The 24,152-nt window shown below is 36.1% G+C and overlaps 1 protein-coding gene across 3 annotated transcripts; it reads left to right on the forward strand.

The window, feature by feature from the left end:
- Positions 1–1,895: 1,895 nt before the first annotated feature.
- On the forward strand, positions 1,896–23,305 carry slc16a4 (solute carrier family 16 member 4). Of its 3 annotated transcripts, none has more exons than XM_046872114.1 (10): positions 1,899–2,163; positions 6,895–7,021; positions 12,367–12,496; positions 12,666–12,798; positions 13,094–13,237; positions 13,461–13,622; positions 13,772–14,353; positions 18,508–18,719; positions 21,096–21,189; positions 22,846–23,305. In XM_046872114.1, exons 1-10 carry the CDS (start codon positions 2,082–2,084, stop codon positions 23,049–23,051), a joined length of 1,872 nt encoding a protein of 623 aa, XP_046728070.1. In that variant the 5' UTR covers positions 1,899–2,081; the 3' UTR covers positions 23,052–23,305. The 3 variants fall into 3 exon arrangements, with proteins under 3 accessions (XP_046728072.1, XP_046728070.1, XP_046728071.1); XM_046872115.1 differs by lacking the exon at positions 1,899–2,163 and adding an exon at positions 6,311–6,534; XM_046872116.1 differs by lacking the exon at positions 6,895–7,021 and having other exon boundaries at positions 1,896–2,163.
- The last annotated feature ends 847 nt before the right edge of the window (positions 23,306–24,152 follow it).

Below are 24,152 nucleotides of genomic sequence, written 5' to 3' on the forward strand. Positions count from 1 at the left end.
TTTTCTTGTTTCTTTCATTTTTGTGTAATGCTCCAGTACTGTTTGCAAAGAAGCAGCACCAAATCATAAAACACTTCCTTCACTAAACATGGCAAGCAGAATTATTGTCAGATATTGTTGTTCAGTACTGATGCTCCAAAGAACTTCAGGAAGCTCCTTCACCTGCACAGTAATTGTGCCTTGTTGTAATTTTATATATATATATATATATATATATATATATATATATATATATATATATATATATATATATATATATATATATTAATTACGCTCATGTTTTCTGCAGGCTGAGATAATTTTTTATTTATTTTTTGCTCACCACAGTGGTAAACGGTGATTATCCTACCTGAAATACCACCTATTCTTCTAACTTTTTAGACAGAACTGTCATTCACCCTTTTTTTTTAATAAACGTAATAAATCAGCATTTTATGAAATATGCAAGCCTGCCTGGCACCAACAAACATGTCATGGGTAAAATCATAGAGATTTGGACATTCTGAAGTTTGATCTAAACATTAACTGGAGTTTTTGACCTGCATTTGCATGATTTTATGGGTTGTGTTGCTGCCAAATGATTTGATGGCTGGTTACCAGCATGAATGGGCAGGTGTTCGGGTTTTCCTATTAAAGTGGAGGTTGCAATGTCATGAGTTACCACATGGTTGCAGTAGCTGAAAGACATTTTGCTGAACAATAAAGGCAATAGATATAACCTCAGCAACTGTCCAGACTTTCCTCACAGAGAACACCAAGCATGTCTTTTTCATACAGCTGTAGTGAAACTGAACTCTACATTGTGAACACTGCTGTAGTAACACTGTTGTTTTATCTTAGGGGTGTGAAATGCAATTTTTAGTTAACTGCTCAACTGGACCATTAGCAATTTGTCCTCAGAAGCTACATGACTAAAGCACAGTAATGGATTTGCTGAAATTGGAATCAAGCGGATCATTGCCAAATGTTTACAGGCTTATTATCTGTTCATTAAACGGGAACTGTGTACACACCTTTATCTAAAAGAGCAATTAATCAATTTGACACTAAACAAATGCTTTCAGGTGAAAGAAAGCTAAAATGTACTGTATTAAAATTAAGCTTTTAGATATAAGTGCCAGAGAAGCCAGTAATGTACTAATGTACTGTAAGTATTCAGGATAGACTCAGTGAATCAAGAGCCTATTGAGGGAACTTTGGGCGTGAGGCAGGAATATACCCTGGATGAGATCCTAGTTCATTGGGGACACCATGCAAACACACTTTCACACCGAAATTTAGACAATTTATCTGAGCAAATTCCCCTACTACTATGTTTTTGGAAGGTGAACGGTTTTGGAAACGCACGCAGACACAGGGATCTGGAATCACACTGAAACATTTAATTAAACAAATTATGTATTTATTTATTTATTTTATGAAAATAAAACACACACACACACACACACACACACACACACACACACACACAAACATAAAGTATAGTCACGTGATGCCACATGTCTACTTGACCTCAAGGCATAACTTTACCCACGTGTGAATACACATATTTAAAAAACTCTCAGGTGGAATTTTTTTTATTATTATTTATTTATTTATTTATTTATTTATTTATTTATTTATTTTTATAAATGCTCATTCACATGAGTAAAGGGTAAGTGTAATACTTGATCCCAGAAGAGAGGTTTGCTCTAGGAGAAAGGTTTCTCAGAAGCTGAACCTCTGCCATATCCCGTGCCTCTCCATTTAACATGAGGAGGCCTGCACACTAAACTGGGGAGACCCTGGTTTTGCATATCCACAGCCGGCCTCCAGCACGAGGTTTCAACTCGAACCTTTCTGGTCAAGATTCCAGTCACGTGGTTCTCATCACGTGGTCCAGAGCTCCTGCGCTGGGAGACTTGGATCAGTGGAGTCGTTCTTCAGATTGTAAAACTTGTAAAACTGAGACTAACTCCTGGCTGAAAAAGAAGGCATTAAAAAAACAGCCATGGTCAGGCATTATATTGTTAATGCATATGACTGTTTAGCGTTCCCTGTGTGGAGGAGGTGTGTGGACGGACCGGAGAGCGCAGCTGTAGATGCTCAGGAGACCTGTTTTCAGCGCAGCTTTATCCTTTACCACTGACTGCATCAAGCCTTCATGCCCTTTCACACAGCAAGGTAACGCACTGCTGGTTTTACTTCTACTTATTCGTTGTCGATTAACCTTCATAAGAATTTAGTTTTGTTACTAAAGTTTAAAATGTAGCAAAGCGGATTATTAAATCGTAGGGGAATTTACTGTAATTCTCCAAAGCCAGGCGCTTCATGGTGTATTCAAGAGTACTAACCCAGTTATACTACAATAATGTGGGTTGCTAAAGAAACATTTGAATTCTACAATAAATAAATAATAAACACTATCAATAAAATATTTTCTTATAAATTATACGCACAGCGTTGCTTTGACCAAAACAGGCCCATATAAAATGACTTGACAAATTCCCAATAATTAATGCTATTCTACAGATATTTCCTGAATTAAACAAAGCAGCCAGCAATAATTATACGCGCCCTGCGACCGGTCACGTGACCGGCTAACGGGCTAAATAATGTCGTTTAAACTTTAAAGTGCAGCGGTTAATATACATTTGAGCAACAGAAGCTATAAAAGGTAGGTATAAAACACGAGCTTAAACAACACTTTTAAGAAGGGGATATTTGTATACAATAAAATATTATAAGAATATATATATAAAATTTTTTAAATAAAATGGATTAGTAATAAGTAAAAAGACGCGGTTTCTTTGTTGAACGCTAGATGTCGCCATCTTTAAAACACGCTGTCCTTTTTTTTTCTTGTTAAAACTTTAATTCTCTGTGTTGTTAGCATAAAAAAAACCGTTATATCCAGTCACATTTGCTGGAGACGTGTGACATTGTTTTTAACTTGCTGATCTATGTGAAGTTTGACCTTCAGTATCCCACATTTGCTTGCTAAATTACATTTACGGCATTTGGCGGGCTTCCTTATCCAGAGTAACTTACAACTAACCCTTGCTCATGGGTCTAGTAGTGGCAATTTGGTTGTACTGGGATTTGAACTATCTACTTTCAGTAGACTCCAGAAGTCCAACATCTTTACCACAGAGCTACCACTTCCATTACCACTAACCTGACTCAGATTGCAGCGATGAAATGACGAACTCTATCGAGTGAGCTTTTTCGCAAGGTCATTCCAAACTTAAAAGATAAAGAGGTTCACACCCATGACTGTCCAGTGTTGCTGTGATTACCAGGAAACTATTGGAAGAACAAGCGATTAAAAAGCACTGAAAAGATGCTTGTATTCTATACCTATTAATCACTTTTTGCACATTTGTCTGCTTTTCAGAGGATCATGTTTTCATATGCAGCACTTTAAAAACATTACACAAACATTGGCTAAGATCTCTTGTGCTTTCAAGTACTGTGCTACCAATGTTTATTTGCATTAGTGTGGACTTGCTGATGTATTTGCTAATGCCTTTTGGGCTAAAACCCAGCAACAACACAAACTTCTTCATACTGTCAAAATGCTAAAGCAACGAATACAACACAAAGTGCATCACAGAATATGCTTTCAAATAAATGTTTCCCTTTAGGAGCAGGAGTTATTATTGCTATCACGGCCATCATATTTGTCTCGGATCATTTACTTCTAATTATAGCAGTCACCTACACCGTGACCCCTACCAGGAAGGAAAATGAATGGATGAGACGCTCTCTACTTCTGCAATTGGAGAGCTCCTTTGAGAGTTTTAGTGTAAGATTTATGTTCCTGTGAATTTTCAGAAGTATTATACATTCCTTTGACTTTTTTATGTCTTTCTTAGAAAATGCACTCCATTTTAAATTTCCAAGAAAGACACACATGAAAAAAAAAAATCTAAAGAAACAACCCTCAGGGAAATCAGTATAACCTTTCATTGTACCAGAATGTATCCCTTTTCAGTCCTAGCATTGTAAAAACAATTTTTTATTATCACACAGTTTTTAAAAGAAAATCACTTTTTTTTAGATCAGACTCAATCTAGACAGTTAATTTAGTAAATAACGATTAAAGCTGTGAAGCTCATCTGTAAACAAATATCTACACTATCAGCTATCTTCACTCTAATGTTCTAATACATTGTTTTAGTTAATTATAAATTAGCATATTAAAATGTTAATTCGTCATTAGAAGGTTGAAGGTTGAATCCTGTTACAATTATATAATCAAAGCTGAAATATCATTGTGCTGTTTAAGGAAAATATTTGGGATACTTAAATATGGGTTTAATTATGCGCGAAAGTAAAACCTTCATTCCAAAACCTCTTGAGGTTTTTGGAGGAACAGAAGCTATTCAGTGTGAGAATTTGGCCAGAAACTGAAAATACAAAGGTGTACAAAGGTGGATTGCTACTTCTTTAATAGAACATAGCAAACCTGCTCTCTCAGGAAAAAAAAGAAAAATAAAGTCCTTGGTGCACAACTTTGCAGGAGGATAAATACAAAAGAGGCTCTGGTTTAAGAGACAGGCACCTCCTCAGCTAGCAGCTTTATTATATACTACACACAAAACCCAAGTGTCATCTTCATCAGTGGCAACTCTGGGATGCTGGATTTTCAGGCAATCTGGAAAAAGAGAAAAAGGTATATGTGGGACTGGCCAATAACATGAAAATGAATGGGTAAAAAGAATAAACTAGACAGAATATGATTGGGAAAAAGGGTCATGGACAGAAACAGTGTTTTTGTTTTGCAGAGAAGAACATTTGTAAGGCAGAAAACCAATGAAAAGATGTTGAAGGAGTTATCTGTCAAGCATGGTGGAGGAAATGTGATGGTCTGGTGGTGCTGACAGTCTGGCAGCTATCTGGTGCTGGTAAAATAGAATATTTGTACTGGGCAAATCTAACTTTGAAATAGGAAGAATAAAGGCCATGTACCCTGTGTACAGCACTTGATTGAAGCCAAATTTATCCTGCTACAGTAAAATTACCCAAAGCACTGATCCAAATTTTGCAAGGAATTTTTAGACAAGATGAATTAGCTGGAATCTTGCCTGTATTTGATTGCTTAGTGCAACAGTGGCAAGATCATGGATCTTAACCTTATTGGAAGGAATAAAGTGTCCGTCAACCAATCCAACTTGTGTGAAAGGCTTCTGATAAGACTAACTGCAAATTGAGGACTCTCAGGAATGAAAGCAAAGTTTAAGGCATGAAATTGTTATTTCAAGCAGAAATATTGAACTATTCAATATTGAAAAGTTATAAATTAGACCAGTGGGCTATTTTATTTATTTATTTATTTTTAAAAATCATATTCTGTATTGTTTTGGATTCCTGCTGCTCGGGTATCAATTAAACGTTTATGGTTTTATACATTGTGCCCAGAAAATTTTAAAACATATTATTTCAGATGGCTTTTAGTTCTCAGTGGTATGTGTCTGGCATAAAGCCAGTTTACATTCATAGCATATCCCCCAATCCATTACTCCAGACATGAACATAGTTATACATGGCATGTGAACAGACGAGATTGTTATCTGATCGCAGACACTTGTTTCTGTTCAAATACTTCTTATTCAAAGAAACTGCACTCTAGCCTGAGGGGCAGGAAGGCAGAGTTTTGGCATACTGCTGATACTGTGCACATTTATCTTCTCTCCATCTGGACAACTATTCCAATTCTTGTTTTCTTTTTTTCTGGTCTAAGCCATTTCAGCATGGCTTTGGGGTGAATATCATGTAGGAGTTTGTTGAAAGATTTATGATCAAACTCTTGATGTCACCCAGATGAGGATGGGTTCCCCTTTTGAGTCTGGTTCCTCTCAAGGTTTCTTCCTCATAACATCTAAGGGAGTTTTTCCTTGCCACAGTCGCCACGGCTTGCTCATCAGGGACAAATGCACACCATTCACCATCACTGTTGATTTGTGTAAAGCTGCTTTGAGACAATGTCTGTTGTGAAAAGCGCTATACAAATAAACTTGACTTGACTTGACTTGAGTTCAATTCTACATTCAAGATAATACTGATGGAAAGGTTTTCACTTCCTGTCCCCAAAATCAAAAAAATCATAAACCTAAAAAAAACACAACACAACACACAGGCATCAGTGCAGCAAAGAGATAAGAGAAGGCATCTCTCCTAACACTGTAGCACAACCTCCTGCTCCACCTCCTTCCTCCTTTGCCCCCTTGCTCTCTTCCCTCCCTCCCTCCCTACCTCCCTCCCTCCCTCTGGAAAGCCTTGATTTACCGCAGCATGGACATACAGTCTGCATTTCACTGCAGCACTGGGATGACTGCATGCTAGTGCAGTCTTGTTTTAGCCTTGCTCACTGCATATCAGCTATAATATTTGAATATGTAAACACATCAACTATATAGTGCTACAACAACAAAGGGGTAGATATAAAAGGAAGTTCAGAGTGCACCAATTTTTGAATTTATAAATTAAAAAATGCTCTTTGGTCATTTTAGCTAAGAGATTCGTACTGCAAGTGGATGGTCTAGAAAGTAGGTAAGCCATGATTTTGTTCTGATCCACATTGGCCTTACTGGAGGAAATTTGTTTTAATCACTGGCATCTAAGATTGTAATGGTTTTTATACAAGGAGGGATGAAAAACAGGTGAAAATCATCAAAAGCTAAAAAAAAATCATCAAATCAGGTTTTTTGCTGATTAGATACCTGTGACAGTCACTTTGTGTGTACAGAAATGACCCTTGTAAAGATTTTTCACAAAAATTCTTTTGAAACACACAAAGTTCACCTAACACCTATAGATTGTATAAGAATAATGAGACAGATTAAGCTTGTTCTTTCATTCATTCTTTCTTTTTTTTTTTTTTTTTTTTTTTTACCATTTTCTGTTGTTTAGGGAAAACAAGACTAAGGCGTTCCAGCCAAGATATTTTAAGGGATGACATTAAGAGAATAGGCTCCTTGAAGTTTCCTCATTTCTCCCACATCAAATCACCAAATATGCTGCCTAAAGAACACAACAGGTAAAGTTGCTAACACTGTACACACATATGTATATATGTGTGTGTATGTATGTGTGTGTGTGTACATATGTGTGTACATATGTGTGTACATATGTGTGTGTACATATTTGTCTTGGCTTAAAGACAGTCAAAGAGTTCAGTCATTTAGCAAGAGCAAAAAAAATGGTAACTGAGTGAACAATTATTGATTGTGCATGTTGCATTTACTTGATCTAAGAGTGCACTATGTGATATCAGAGTTTGATTTGTTAATAGGGCCTGTTTCAATATAGATCTTAATCAATTGTAAACAAAATTGTTCAGTTCTCTGGGTTAAGTCTATGAGATCATATAAGCAGTATTCAGTAGTTTACATTTAAATATACTTTTACAAATGCAAGTACTATGTGGTAGTTGAAGAAAATCTTGTAGTTTTAAAGTTATTGAGTGAAACCTGTAAGTGATTATCAGATGAAAGATTAATCTCAACTTTATTACATTAAAAATATAAAATAATAATAATAATAATAATAATAATAAAAAAATAAAAATAATTATTAATTTTATATATATATATATATATATATATATATATATATATTTATTTATTTATTTGTATTTTTTTTATAAATTATCATTATTTTTTTTTATATTTTTTATAAATTTCATTGCAAAAAAACGTATTTGTGTAATAGTAAATAGTAAAAAATATTATGTTATTATATAATACAATTCAATATTTTAACAAATCAAATAATCTGATAATTTACCTTAAGGTCATTAGTAGTATTTTATATTCAGTGTGATCTTTTTCCTGGGGGCCAATTTATTGCAGATAAAATGGGTGTAATATTTTCTTTCTGGTTCAAGTAAGGACCCATGACACAAACTTCATGGAACTTCTTTAGACAGTTACTGGAACATTCATACAATTATAGTATTTATGATATAGTATAGTAGTTGTAGCATAATATACATTTGTCAGTATTGCAATCTAAACAGCATTGTTTGGTAAGATTTTACCATTGGGGGCTGTGTATTTACAGCGAGTGGTTTAACAATGAGTGGTGCAAGCACAAGTCTTGAATAACTGTGCATTGCTAGTTGAGTTTGTGACTGTAAAATACCAGTGGTACAATTACCCCTTGCGTGTTATTGTGTTGTACATTCCACTTGGTGCTACTGCAAAGGAAGCTCTTAATAAAATCGAGCATTCAGTAATCTAAAGACAGTTAAAAAAAAAAAAAAATTAATTGTCAGTGGGGACTTTATATGAAGATTAAATGAGTGATGCCAGAATTTCAGTCATGTTGATTTTTTAACCTTTGTAACAAACACACTAAGCCTTGTTTACAAGTTTGTACACTTGCTTCAACTTGCCTGCACAGACCATCTTACTGTTATGCTAATTTCAGCATAAGTGATTCTAAAACATCTAAGAACCTGGTCTAAGGGAGCTGTCTCAGCAACCCAGGACTTTTTTAATCACACAGGCTTGGACATCATTCAGATATGCTGCTGGATAAAACTACACAAAAGATTTAATCTAATACGTGGCGTAAATTACTTTAACATTAGAAAGTGCATTGCTGATGTGACTTTTTAAGCTCAAAATCAATTGTACAAATAAGAAACCATGAATGACTGCAGTGTGTGCGCTACTGAACACCCCAGATAATAACTGCAATGATTCCCAAGCTATCAAAGAAGAAAAAGGCAACTATGCACAAAGAATCCAAAGTCACTTTTCTAAACGTAAAGCCTATTGGCTAAGTATCTAAGATGTCACAGATTAAAAAAATATATCACGTATCTATGATGGTGATGCTTCACTTCTGGATGAACTGAACAATTTACATGCAAAATTTTAAGCATAGAATAACATGTAAACAGGGAAGACCACCACTTGCCATCACAGACTCTGTCGAGTTGACGATTGGAAACTTGGTGGTTCTGACAACACACCTGGCTGGGTGCTTAGGAAGTGCTGAACAGCTGACATATGTTATAACAGACAAGTCATGAAACACATAAAGAGAAGTCTTCCTACTATACTCTACCCAGTCCAGCATGACTACCACCCTAGCCACTAGGCAGAGAACACTACATAAAAAAAAAAACCCAGTTACTTAATGTAAGGATGGTATTCATACATAAACTTCAGCCTTCAGCACAATCCCACAACAATTTATAAGCAACCTGAGCCTGGGCTTTAGGAGCAACTATAATGAGTCATTATGCAGGGAGGAGGTGCAGCATCTTACAGAACAATTCAGAGAAAATCTTATATTCTAATTTTAGTATTTTAGATAATGTTTTAATATCTCTCTCTGTGAAGTTTTAGCAACTACTTAAGTAATGTCTATATGAACATCATTTTATGACTTAAGTAATATTAGAAATATCCAGGTCCATGACATTCTCACAACTGATAGTCAGGGACATATACTGTACATGCCTATGTATCATCGAGTCCTAAAGAGCTCTATCATTAAAGAGCAATCCACAGACAGCACAAAAAGATTTCCATGAATATTGACATGATCTAGAATGAATTTGTTTTTAAACAGTGTTTAGAATTGAGTTTTCCTTTTTGTTCTCTGTTTTAATATAGTTACTCTTACCCAATTTCCATGCTTTTTGGTTTTAACAAACATATAACAGCTTGCAGTGCAGGGTGGCAGAGTGAAGATTACCACAAGCTTCCTGTGGTATACATGAAGGCATATATATATATATTTTATATACATATATTAACTGTTGCTTGTCCTGGGTCAAGGGACAGTGTAACACATTCAGTGGAAAGCATTATTCACATGCATGCGCTTGCAGATACCGATAATTGGCCGATGAGTGAATCTGTCTGTTGAGTCAAGTCACTGAACTGAACTCAACACACACACATGCGCACACACACACACACACACACACACACACACACACACACACACACACACACTTTGTGGCAGTCTTTGAGTAGAACATGTAAAAAAAAGAAAAAAACAACAATTTATTGCAACACAGTTACAATTCATTAATCTCTAATCCCCTAAGTAATTTTTGACAGATTTGGGCTAGGCCTTTAAGCTTTTCTTCTCAGTAGTTTTTGTTTACTGCATACTGGCAGTGAAAATTTAAGCTGAATTGAGTCTACAGCTTTGCCATTGCTAGTTAAAAAACAATGCAAGTATTAATGATACAAGAAGTTACAGTTACAATTCTTACAACTCTAAACAAAAGGACATTAGCTTTAAGATGCACTAACGAAATTCTGCCTGTTTAGAGAGAGAAATTAAACCTGTCTTTTCTTAATTTATGTGTTTTAAATAGCAGTTTAACACCTCTAACTATACAGGTTATTTTCCTAAGCACCATGCCTCATCCAGTATGGGCAAATTTGGGTCTTGTAAGCATCATGCCTGATTACCTGCTCCCATCCACTTGAGAGTAAAAAGCTCCTGCTCTTTCAGTGTTTTTTTTTCCTGGGGTCTTGAAGGATACCTTTTTTCTCACATCTTGAGCCTCTTTCTTATACTTAAGAAACAAAAAGACAATAAACTCAAAACGAAGACAGCATTAAAGTCTTTATTACCGCAATATGATCGTAAACTGTTAATCTTTCTGTCAAGACTGGAAAATAAATGTCCAAAATAAACATTGATAGAATAGTTTTAGGAAGGTTTATTGCTGAAATGTTGCAATTCACCCCATTAGTCCCTTTGCCTACTGACTTCCTTAGTGTTATGCAAATTCTATTATTTTACTCTTTTATGACCTGCTTTTCAGTCAAAGAAAAGTTCATTTACATTATTAAGTCACATTTACAGCTTGATATCCAAAAATCACAAAGTTATGAGGCAACTTAATAACTAAATATTTTGTAATTCCAATGGATTTATTAAAATTGTAAAGAAATTCTGTGAATATGCTTTCAGGATAATGTAGTAAACAGTTGGAATGTAATGTAAAATAATTAAATATAAATATTTTTTGCATACTGTTTGGTATTTGGTATTTTTAAACAATTGTATTGACTCATCACTGTGCATCCAGACTGCACATGATGCTTAACAATGTGAATATGTCAAAGCCAGGTTCATTTAACTCCTGCAAAAGATGCATTATTATTATTATTATGGTTAATAGCTTTAAAAGAAATATAAATGAAATGTGCACAGTTTCTAGAAAGTGCACAGAAGCATTCTTTTCTCATCTCAGCTTTTAACTTCCAAACATAAAGATGCTAAAGATTAATGGTGACCTAGTGCAATCTGAGAAGGACAAAGATTAAACATTGATGAGGACTGCACCAAGCAGCAGCCTCATAGCAGTAAACAGTGGAAAGTAGGAATATTGACTTGACATAGTCAGATATATGTTCAGTTTGTTAACATTTATGCCAACTAACATACACTACCAGTTAGAACATTGGACACACCTTTTCCTTTTGTGGGTTTTTATTATTTTTAACATTGTAAATTGATACTGAAGACATTTAAACTGAAAAGTGAATACGTATGGAATTATGTAATAAACAAAAAAGTGTAAAAAAAAAAGCCAGAATATATTTTTATATTTTACAAGAGCTACCTTGCACTTAGTGGGACCATGACTTTTTTTCAACTGAACAATGACCCCAGACACACCTCCAGGTTATGTAAGAACTATTTGACCAATAAGGAGAGTGATAGAGTGCTGGATCAAATAAGAATAGCTGCCACAATCACCTGACCGAATGAGATGGTTTTCTGACTGCCTGAGAGAATGCCAAAAGTGTGCAAAGCTATCATCAAAGCAAAAGGTGGCTACTTTAAATAATCAAAAGTATCAAATATATTCTGGGTTACTTAAGACATTTATGTTGACAAACCTAATTCAATATTTGTTCTGTCATAATTTACATTTCTTTAGGATTAGTATACAATGTTAAGAACAATTAAAATAAAGTAAAAACATTTAATTAGGTGTGTCCAAATTTGTTTTACTGGTTTTTAAACTGTGCATTCACTTTAATATTTGTAACATTCTGCACAATTTTTGTCAATGATTCGCATTTAACTGCATTTGACTGATTTTCTAAATTACATTCAATGATTTATGAAGGTGATTTAATGTTTAAACATTTGAGAATAATTTTTTAAGATAGCTTTACAATTTGGTTTTTTACATTTACATTGTTTTTTTTATTGGTATTGATTACATTCGAGGCTGTATTACATCAAGGCAGCTATGTTTAAACAAGCACAGAGCTCTTCACAGACATTCTGAACAGAAACTGTTGTTACTAGACACAAATGTAAAGTCATATGTCCAGTGATTGCTTATTACTCGATGTTAAATTTAAATGAGCATTACTGTATTTTCAGTGAGGGGAAAGCTGCTAAACTCATGCAGTATGAGAAGAAGGTCCAAGCTGCCAAGAAAGAAGAGAAGATGTGTTACGTGGAGCCACCAGATGGAGGATGGGGCTGGATGGTAGTTCTGCACTGCTTTCTGGTGTGTCTTCAACATCAGTACCTATGTCAAGACTGCTGTTCTTTTGCAACAACTTGCAGACTTGCGTGATGATCATTTGATGATCTTTGATCTCTAAGATTTAGAATTCTATTGATCTCTTAATACAGTAATGCTGACATTTTGACTGGTGCTGTTTGATGTCCACCAGGTGAACGTGCTGGTGATGGGGACCTTGAAGTCTTTTGGGATCTTCTTCGTTGTGCTGCAGGACGAGTTCGGTGGCTCGTCCGAGAGCATCAGCTGGATCGGCTCCATCATGTCCAGCATCAGACTCTCAGGAGGTAGACCTGCTGTCCCTATAACAACCATCCCTTACATGCGGCCAAACAGTTCCACCTATTTCTGTAGCACTCACTGCATCCAGGAACTCAGAGAAGAATATGAGGGTTGCATAGCCTTGAAAGAATGACAAGGTACAGTTCCTTGTGTAGATGTTGGAACTGAAAAGTCGCACCCCTGAAATGGCTTACCAACTGTAAATACGATGCTAGCAACCTGGATCTGTAGCGTGCATTTTCTTAATTTCTTTACCCTGTCTTTGCATACCTCCAAATAGTGTTGTCCCTGTACCATCAGGTCCTTTGGCTTCTGTAGCCTGTGCTAAGCTGGGGAACAGAATCACTTCCATCACAGGATCTATACTGGTTACTGCAGGCTTTCTTATCAGCATTTTTGCTAACAGTATCATCTACTTGTACATCAGCATGGGGCTGGTGGTGGGTGAGTTTTAGTTCTCTTGGCATAATTTTCTCTTGGCAAAAAATAAGTACAGCACAGCTGATGTTTGGAAAATGAGTATATGAACATATGTAAACATTACATAATTAGATGCTATTATACTAGATGATATTTTATTTTTAGTTGATTAGATAAATCACTTAGCTCTTTTATGTTTATAAAATAATATAAAAATGTAATCATGTCTTAAACACTTTTTCTTCAGGCCTTGGCTTTGCCCTGCTGTACCAAGCCTCATCTGTCGTGATAGCAACTTATTTCCGTAAGAGGTTAGCCACTGCGTACTCCATTGGTCGTTCTGGCATGGGCTTGACCTTTGCGCTGGCACCCTTCACACAGCTGCTTTTGGATCAGTATGCATGGCAAGGTAAATATATTTTTTATTTTAGAGAAGTCTTTGAAAAACTGTTTTGAGAAAAATTTCAACTCAAAACAGAAAAAACAGAAAGGCAGTAATAAATGGTCAACAACCTGTCACAGACCAAGATTATTGAACTCATCTGTTTGTCTGTGCAGGAGCTCTGTTGATTTTGGGTGGTCTGATGTTGAACCTGGTGGCTTCTGCAATGCTGCTGCGGCCCATCCAAATCCAGCCTGTTGCCTTTCCTCAGCCTTCTTCTCCCAGCCTCAGCAGAGATCTGCCGGCTTCTCTCACACAGACGGAGAAGAAACCACTTGAGAACGGTCAAAATGTGACTCCAGTCATGTCTAATGGCATCGCCAAAACAGAATCTCCTTCCTTTCACAGAGAAACACTTATCATTGAGAACATGTCTCTTGCACAGAGAAACTACCAAACTGTGGAGCTAACAAACCTGGTCCAGAATGGTGGCACTAAATTGGACAATTGCCCAGTAAAGGTTTGTCCACAGACAAATGGCAAATTGACTATGAATTCCTTTATACAGGAGAAGACTCCAACAAAAAAAGCCAAGGTCTTGGACTTCTCACTCTTGAAAAATCCTTTTTTTTGTATATATACTTGGTCACTTGTCTTCAGTCAGTTAGCCTACTTTATCCCCTACTTCCACTTGTCAGCAAGAGCCAGGACTTTGGGCATTGACCCCATGGATGCATCTTTTATCATATCTGTGGCAGGTGAGTATCAGAAAATTTATCCTGGTTCTCAGCCTCTTTGTAATTTTAGAATCGTGTTACCGGTATATCATTTGCTGCTGTAGGAATGATTTTTCCAGTCAGTCAATGGGGAAATTTAATAGATTTTCTTATTTTATGGCTGTCGTGGGGTAAGTCACAACATTTTATTGTGCAAGTGATGAGTCAAGTGTACAAACTGGGACAGCTACATAGGGGTCATCTGAAGGGCTAAATTTCATCTTTGGGGTGTAGTTAGAGTCATGTTTGTTACTATACTTTGCACTGAGCCATATTTGAATGTAGATGCAAAAAGCCTCCATGACAACATCGATACATTAAAAATTTGTAGGCTACTGCGTATCTGCAGGGTTATGGAATGAATCTTATATAGAAGATTAACTTTATTAAAGATTAACTTTATTAACTTTATTGGCCAGAGCTGTTAGGCTCAGAATGATCCCAATGATGAGACTACATCAGAAAGAAAACAATTGTGTCCAATATATGTTGTTTGTTATTTTAATTTGCACTGACACTGATTCTGCACTGAGTGACAAATTAAAAGAAAACAACACAATCTATACTAGTAAGGCACTGGCCAATCATCAGAGGTTCTCAAAGTCTCCAGAATTGTATGAATGAGCACACTACCACTGTTGATGTGATGAGGAATGGTATCTAATACATCTTTTTAAAAAAATGTCTTCAAGTGTTCAGTTGGGGAATATATATTTATTTGATCAGACATCATGCTGTGTGCATAGGAATCGCACCAGGATAGAAATGTTTGATCGTAAAATACATTTACCAGAAAGAATAACTTTAAATTTATTTGCAGCCACTTTCTCCTCATTAGTCCCAAACTATCCAACAATATACCCCCCACCTATAGGAAAGTACAGGTGCATCTCAATAAATTAGAATGTCATGGGAACGTTCATTTATTTCAGTAATTCAACTCAAACTGTGAAACTCGTATATAAAATCAATTCAGTGCACACAGACTGAAGTAGTTGAAGTCTTTGGTACTTTTAATTGTCATGATTTTGGCCCACATTTAACAAAAACCCACAAATTCACAATTCTTAAAAAAATAGAATATGTTTAAATTTAAATTAGACATGCCATCAGCTAATCAACTCAAAACACCTGCAAAGTTTCCCTGAGCCTTCAAAATGGTCTCTCAGTTTGGTTCACTAGGCTACACAATCATGGGGAGGACTGCTGATCAGACAGTTGTCCAGAAGACAGTTATTGACACCCTTCACAAGGAGGGTAAGCCACAAACATTCATTGCCAAAGAAGCTGCTGTTCACAGAGTGCTGTATCCAAGCATGTTAACAGAAAGTTTAGTGGAAGAAAAAAGTGTGGATGAAAAAGATGCACAACCAACCGAGAGAACCGCAGCTTTGAGAGGCTTGTCGAGCAAAATTGATTTAAGAATTTGGGTGAACATCACAAGGAATAGACTGAGGCTGGGGTCAAGGCATGAAAGCCACCACACACAGACGTGTCAAGGACGTGTCAAGGAATTTGGCAACAGTCGTATTTTAAACCACTCCTGAACCACAGACAACGTCAGAGGCGTCTTACCTGGGCTATAGAGAAGAAGAACTGGACTGTTGCCCAGTGGTCCAAAGTCCTCTTTTCAGATGAGAGCAAGTTTTATATTTCATTTGGAAACCAAGGTCCTAGATTCTTGGGAAAGGGTGAAGTCCAGTGTCAAGTTTCAACTGTCTGTGATGATTTGGGTGCAATGTCATCTGCTGGTGTTGGTCCACTGTGTTTTTCAAAAACCAATGTCACTGCACCCATTTACCAAGAAATTTTAGAGCACTTAATGCTTCATTCTGCTGACCAGCTTTTTAAAGATGCTGATTTAAATTTCCAGCAGGATTTGGCACCTGCCCACACCAAAAGTTGGTTAAATAGCCATGGTGTTGGTGTGCTTGACTTTCCAGCAAACTCACCAGACCTGAATTGTCAAGAGGAAAATGAGAAACAAGAGACCAAAAAATGCAGATGAGCTGAAGGCCACTGCCAAACAAACCTGGGCTTCCATACCCCCTCAGCAGTGCCACAGACTGATCACCTCCATGCCACACTGAATTGAGGCAGTAATTAAAGCAAAAGGAGCCCCTACCAAGTAGAGTACATATACAGTAAATTAACATACTTTCCAGAAGGTCAACAATTCACAAAAAAAATGTATTCAGTCTTTGTGGATTGAATTTATTTTATACACAAGTTTCACAATTTGAGTTGCATTACTGAAATAAATGAACTTTTCCATGACATTCTAATTTATTGAGAGGCACCTGTAATCAGTTATTTCTTTATTTTGTCACCAAAACAAATGCCAGATCATGTGAAGCTGCCAGATTTAGTGCCCAAAACACAGGTGAGAGAATATGTATGGTCATAAAAAAATACAAAGTGTACTTTCAAATATCTGAGTCAGACTGGGTTAAAAAAAATAAACAATGAATAGAGTCAAATATTGTCTTGACTGTCCATGTAACCAAAGCATCGAAACGGTTGCTTTAATAATTAAAAGTAAGCCAGTCTCATATAGATGAAATTCTCATAGCAAAGCTATTCAACCTTGATTCTGAGCTTTTTCATGTAGGACAGCCTGAGAGAGTGAGTGTGAGTTGGGGCACTAAAAGTATCTCCTCATCGTGGGCCACTTTGTGACACTGAGCCAGGGAAGTCGCTAAGCAACGCTAAGCAGGGCTTCCCAATTCCACAACTGCCTTTAAAGTGGCAGACATTGTACTGGGGAGCACTGGGGAATAATAGCAGGAGAGGAGCGTAGCCAAAACCACTTCTGCTCTTAATGAGTGGACTGGGAAATTGGGCATGCATTTGGTCTATCGTCCCCAGCATGAGTTTATTGTCCCTTTTTTTTATGTAGTAGGGACACTGCATTCCCTCATTTACAATGGTTGTTTAGGTAACTCGATGAAACACAAACACCCATGCTCTTGAATTGATCGCTGAATTGAGCCTACTGTATAATAGACCATTAATTGTGGGATAGCAGAGTGGTACGGGGATTTAAAATGTGATAAAAGGGATTTTACTTGGTTCCTTGCTATTGAAGTGTAATTTTCTAGTACATGATGAAGACAGCTGTGAGTTTCATTGGACCTGCTGTGCCTTAAACACACAAGCATATCCCCAAATGTCTCTGTGCTCAAGTAGGGGCACACCAGGATAAAGCCTGTGGTGGTGTGGTGTAGTGAGGACAGACAAACAATGTCCAGCTGTTTCCCTTCATGTCTGACCACGCAGAGAATATCACTGTGTGTGTTGAAATAGTGCCACTGCATTGAGTGGCCTACATTTTATAGTTAACCTTATTGACCTGCATGTCTATTCAGTACTGTTTGACAGGTTTTCCACATTCTTTTGGCCTAATAATAACTACTTAGGTTAAAGTTTGCATGTGTGGTTCGGTTTAAAATCATTGCATGTATTTTTTTTTTAAATAATGCTTTTTTATGCATTATTATTTTCACTAACTTCAAAAGATCTATAATGCAGTGCTCAAACTCATTTGCATCTAGTGTGCAGTGACTGATGTGATCAGTATCCTTGATCCATAATAATTTTGCAGCTTTATTGATCTCTGCAGTACAAAGACTTTTCCAGACCCAGTTGATTACGCTGCTGTAGCACAGACCCACAAACCATGTTACTAAAAACATATTTTATTTCAGTTCTTTTTATTTATTTATAACAAATTCAAGGATGTTGGGCCCTTCAAATGTGTAATGGCATGAATAATGACATAAAAGTAAATGTAGTACATAAATACACAGTAAGTTGTTTAACATACACACAGCCATCTAAAAATTAAAAAAGGCCAAATGACAGTTTTCAATGCATGTTAAATTTTTAACAGCTGACATACAATTTAAATCAAATAAATTACTAATACTGTTTAATAGTTTACTATTGATATTTAATAGTTTACTCTTTTTGTTTAAATCAAATAAAAAATAATACTGCTCAACATTACTGTCACTGTCATGGTTCATGTAGGTGACACCAGTAACACTGTTCTCGAACTCACACAACTAAATGTTACTGAAGTTGTTTGCAGATGCAGTGTGAGAATGTGATGATAGGGTTCTTGTTTCACACAGGTATAACAGAAACAGTGGCTCAGCTGGCCTCTGGCTGGGTGACAGACAGGAACCTTCTGCACAAATACCACTACCACAAGGCTTATCTGATTCTGTGTGGTATAGTGAACCTGCTCTCTCCTCTCGCCACCTCCTATATGCAGCTCATGATCTATGCTGTGTTCTTTGCCATCTTCTGTGGAGGATACATGGCTCTGCTCCTGCCAGTCCTGGTGAGTAGTAAACACTTAGAGATTAAACACTTTATTTTGCAGAGAGAGAACAGCTCACAGTACCTAATTCTATTAACCTACAGAATATAAGGTTTCTATTATAGTAATACTCTATTTTACAATTAAATAATGAGGAATTCATGAACTAATTAACTGATATGCTATTGATACCAATACTTATCTTAATATAGTGACCATGAAAACTAGGGTCAATTTTTACAGTTTAGCTTATTGCTTTTCAATGAAACTAGAGACATTCATTAGCTAAATATGTTAGTTATCTTGTTTCATCATAAGTGACTGATGGTACAGAACAACATACAGGGCAAGTGGTGTTTAAATAGCTAATGTTTTCCGTGGTGCTGGATGCTGCTGTAATGTGCTAGCAATAAGCATCTGTTGCTAAAATTTGGGTGGTATGTTTCATCAGGTGATGAAAGATGCAGTAGTAGCTCCTATTGATTTATTTTCTTTTTTCACAAAGCACAGTTTACAATCCGCTTACTTAACATATCTTGTATCACATCACCTGGTAGATCTTGGCCTTGCAGCAATTTAAAGAAGTACATGAAAGTAAATAAAATGAAAGAATAACAAATGCATGTAAAAATAAACAAATTGAATAAATAAATAAAAAACAGCCACTTGTAAATCTGGTGCAGATCTTCAGTAATCTATTATGCATTTAAGCTTTTGAATTGTTACTAAAGTTGATTCCATAAAATGGCTCTGAATGAAGAGCCTGCCCCTATTAAGGTTTTCTTTGTCTTAAAACTTACAGACCAGACAAAGCCAAGCAAACTAAGAGAGTATGGTGTGTGGAGGACAGTTACCAGCAAGTAGCTCAGATGTGGCTTGTATAGCTTTGTATGTCAATGAACAGTTATGAACATATTTAGCAGGAAGTCCATGATAGGGGTTTGGGTGACGTTATCTTGAAACCCCTTTGGCAACAGCATATAGGAAAAAAACTGCCACTTGTTTACAGACCCAATTATGTTTTATAATGATGTTCTGAAATGACATGGGGACTAGCTGAACTAGTTACTATGCATCAGACAAAGAGTATGTTTCTATGTTTATAGTGATCCTTATGCAAATGACAAAAGAGGTCCTGAACATGCCTGTTTAAAAGAAAAGATCAGGAACAATGACATTGCTATCTTTTTACTTTTCACTAAATAAGGGTTTATTTGTGACAGAAAAAAAAGGAAACTGTTTTCTCCTTTTCTTTGATGTTAAAACGTGTTTTGCTCATAAGAAAAAGTTTTGAACAGAGGGAAGTGTTTATATTTTGTGTGTGTGTGTGTATATATATATATATATATATATATATATATATATATATATATACAGTACAGACCAAAAGTTTATATATATTATATATACAGTACAGACCAAAAGTTTGGACACACCTGCTCATTCAAAAAGTTTTCTTTATTTTCATGACTATGAAAATTGTAGAGTCACACTGAAGGCATCAAAACTATGAATGAACACGTGAAATTATATACATAACGAAAAAGTGAACTGAAAATATGTGATATTGTAGGTTCTTCAAAGTAGGCATCAAGAGAATGCCAAGAGTGTGCAAAGCAGTAATCAAAGCAAAAGGTGGCTACTTTGAAGAACCACAATATGACATATTTTCAGTTGTTTCACACTTTTTTGTTATGTATATAATTCCTCATGTGTTAATTCATAGTTTTGATGCCTTCAGTGTGAATCTACAATTTTCATAGTCATGAAAATAAAGAAAACTCTTTGAATGAGAAGGTGTGTCCAAACTTTTGGTCTGTACTGTATATATAAAACAAATCAACCCAAACAATGATACACACATGTACAATACATTTAAATATGTAAAAGTTTCAAACAAAGGGAAAATGGGGAAAAAAAGGACAAAGGGAAAAAAGGAATATTGAAGTTTGATAATTGTTGTAGTGGTAATTCCTAGTTTTTGAACTTTGTGAACCTTGCATCACGACACTGTATGACATTTTATCTTATTGGACACAATCCAAACAGACCCACTGAAAAGAACATTTGGAACTAGAGACAGGAGACACATTAAAAGGAAAAATATTTTGCTTCTCTTAATCTGTGGTTATCTTCTAGCAGAGTTTCGCTCCATTTTTTCCCTAAAAAAGGGTGTGTGTATTTGACATTTTGAAAGAACGTTGTATATCTATTCAGTACAGTGTAGATAGTACAGATTCTGTATGGCACATTGAAGCTGTTCTGGCAGCTCTGGCTCACCTTGTTCCTAAGACACCCTATGTTGTTTTTTTATGTGTGTGTAAAATGCGATATGGGCCAGGTACTACCACTATGTTACATTTAAGTAACTATCCCCATTACACACTTCTCTTCCAGGTTGACTTGGTAGGATCAGAAAAACTGAACAACTCTATGGGCTTTTCTATGTTCTTTGTGGGACTCGGCTGTCTAACCGGTCCTCCACTGGCAGGTAGGTACTTTTTTTATAATTGTAGATAAAATAGTGAAAAATGTCTTAATTTCATTCAGAACAGTCAAAAATTTCATTTTATCAGACTTAGGAAGTACCACTTTAACACCTGACCTGTGCACACGTGTCATCTTTCTCAAAGGGGGAACAAATATATCTTCTTTTGCGACTGCTAGGCAGATCATGTCACTTCTCTTTATTTAGCAGCACGTTAACTTGCTCGGTTGCATGGCCTTCATGTTCGGTACATGTAGTCTTCAAACCTCCAGTCAGTGACCCACTTAACTGTGAAATAAATTGTGACCAGTTAAACATGTTAGAATGAGGAGAACCGGTTTGCAAATACAGGGATTTTTAATGCAACAAAACGAAATTTGACTTTGAAATTGGACATTTGATAGCTTGTGAACCATCATTTTATATAGTTCAATGTATGTAGGAGTGCAAAACATAAAATAAATCGAGAAAACTGTCTGTTTGTATGGCCATGATTTTCTCTTCGAACATGCATGGTACATGCCTTTACGGTCACCAGCAAAATTCTTAGAAATTGTACACACACCCCTAGACAGGCCCCTTTTCAGGAGGGGCTTGTATAGACCCTATTTGTAATGGGGGTATGTACACTCCTTTTGGGTAGGTGAAGTCTAAGATCTTAATGGGAGAACATTGTGTATGTAAGCGAAAGGTACTGTGAATAGTCACTGTGTACCAGCTGGTCATAAGGTTGCGTACTGTTCCTGATAGCACAGTCAAATCAGCGAAATCTTAAACATCATAGGTAGCTGTCTGTATGTCTGTTTGTTTTGCTTTGCTATTTAAATATTAGCTAGCTATCAAAATGTTAGTGTGCTACAGCTATCTACAAACAAATTGAAGAAAAAAGGCATATCGAGTGCTTGGTTTAGAAATATTAAGTTCAACACTAAAACGAAAATTACACCAGATAACATTCCCCCTATCACAATAAACAACAACATATCATGATAATAAAAAGAAGTAAATTGGTACCTTTTGCTTTTTTTCAAAGCGAGGATGATACAAATGTTTACCTTCATTTCATAATGATTGAACAAACTGAATATTTTGCTTACAGGAACTTAATATAGTTATAGTATATCGTATAATGTTGTTTTATTCATTACATTTTAATCACTCCACTTTTAAGTTCTCTATTTCTTAGGAAACACTGTGTTTTAAAAAAACACATACAGGTGGCTTTTTTTAATTATTATTTTTACTCTCAGTGGGATCGGCTGTGCTTTTGTGATTGGCTGTGGTTTAGGGCGGTATGCAGACATGCTGGGCCCCTCAATCAGTAATGATGGCAGCTTTCTCCTGCAGGCAGTGTACTCCTTGACCTTAGCCCTACATTCACACTAAACCAAACCCTGTACACCTGAGCCTCAACTAGGGAGCGCTGCCTCAGCTTGGCCAGTGTATCATATAGAATTACAATCACCATAACAGAAAGCAATTATTTGATGTCGCTGTATTATATTTTGATTTGCATGCCACTTTAGTGAGATTTTCTTTGTAATTAAATCTTGTTTTTTTTACTTTGTACATTAAACCTGGTTAAATATAGTCCTGCTCAAAGATGTTCTCCAAATATCCAGAACAGCAAATGTTTGACTCTTCACTCGTGTCTTTCAGGTTTTCTCTACGATTACACCCAAACCTACGACTGCTCCTTCTACTTAGCTGGTGCGTGTTACCTGCTCTCATCAGTCTCTCTTTTCCTGGAGCCACTCGCACAGCACTGGCAGACCAGAAAAAAGCAGCATGAGCTGCTCAATAAAGAGCTGGGGTGGAGCGCCGGCTGCTCCTGTCCAGCATCTCAGAGAAACGGGGTGGTATAGCTACACCACACAGCCATGGCACTCATTCTTTTCTTTTTTTTTTAACCTCCTTATGTGGACTTGAACTGAACCCTGCAGTAGAGCACAATAGCAACAGCCTTTGATGAAAGAAGGTTGAATGGCACAGAGTATGACCAGTGTTTGAAGTCACCATTGTGGATAACTTTTTTGTTCCAGAGATGATGTGGTCTCTGAATTCCAGTAAAGCAAAATGACTACATGAGATTACATAAATACAATAAGATTACATCTTATTACCACAAGTCAGTGTATGCTTCCTTACAGTAGCATGTGTATTACTGATCCGAGTATATAATATTTATATTATCAAAATATTGCCCTTGAAATGCCTAAATCTTAAATTTACTTGCAATTGCTATCTTTGCTATTACAGTGCTGGATTTTCCTCACAAGCAGCAATGCATTTATCGGTGTATTTTTATGTTCTACCATCAGAAAAGCTCCATTCAGCATTCTTACCAATTAGGCAAACTGGATTACTATTGGTACATTGGACCCAAGGTGTATGTAGGTCACTGTGTCTCTGGTTCTCGGATATAGATTTTTTGTTTTGTACAGTTGGTGGTCCCAAATTACAATGCAGTGCCAACTATTGACTAAGATGAAAAGAATTTCCAAAACAAAACAGCTTTAAACCGCTTTAAACATGAATGAAGTGAGAATATTTTGAGGGTTCAGTTTAAAATAAATAAATAAAATTAGGGCACTGTAGTTGAGGCTACACAATTGTTCAACATTTTGTTTTTGAAATCTGTAATTTGTAATGAAATAGCAGTTGTATATTGTTTTACACCAATAGTTGCCTTTTATCTACTTTATAACTGTATAAACTAATGAGATATGAGCCAAATATGCAAGAGAGACTATATATATATATATATATATATATATATATATATATATATATATATATATATATATATATAAATATATATGTTTTTGCATTTACCCTCAGGCTTGTGTAGAATTTCACTTTTTTCATTTATGTTTAAAATCAAAAGATTTGTTAGTGATTATTTAATGGTTGCTTCTTCGATGCCACTGTTTCTTTTGTCACAGAGTCCTCTAGTGGTGCAGACA

The sequence above is a fragment of the Silurus meridionalis genome, chromosome 17, assembly GCF_014805685.1.
Source record: "Silurus meridionalis isolate SWU-2019-XX chromosome 17, ASM1480568v1, whole genome shotgun sequence".
Classification (NCBI taxonomy): Eukaryota; Metazoa; Chordata; class Actinopteri; order Siluriformes; family Siluridae; genus Silurus; species Silurus meridionalis.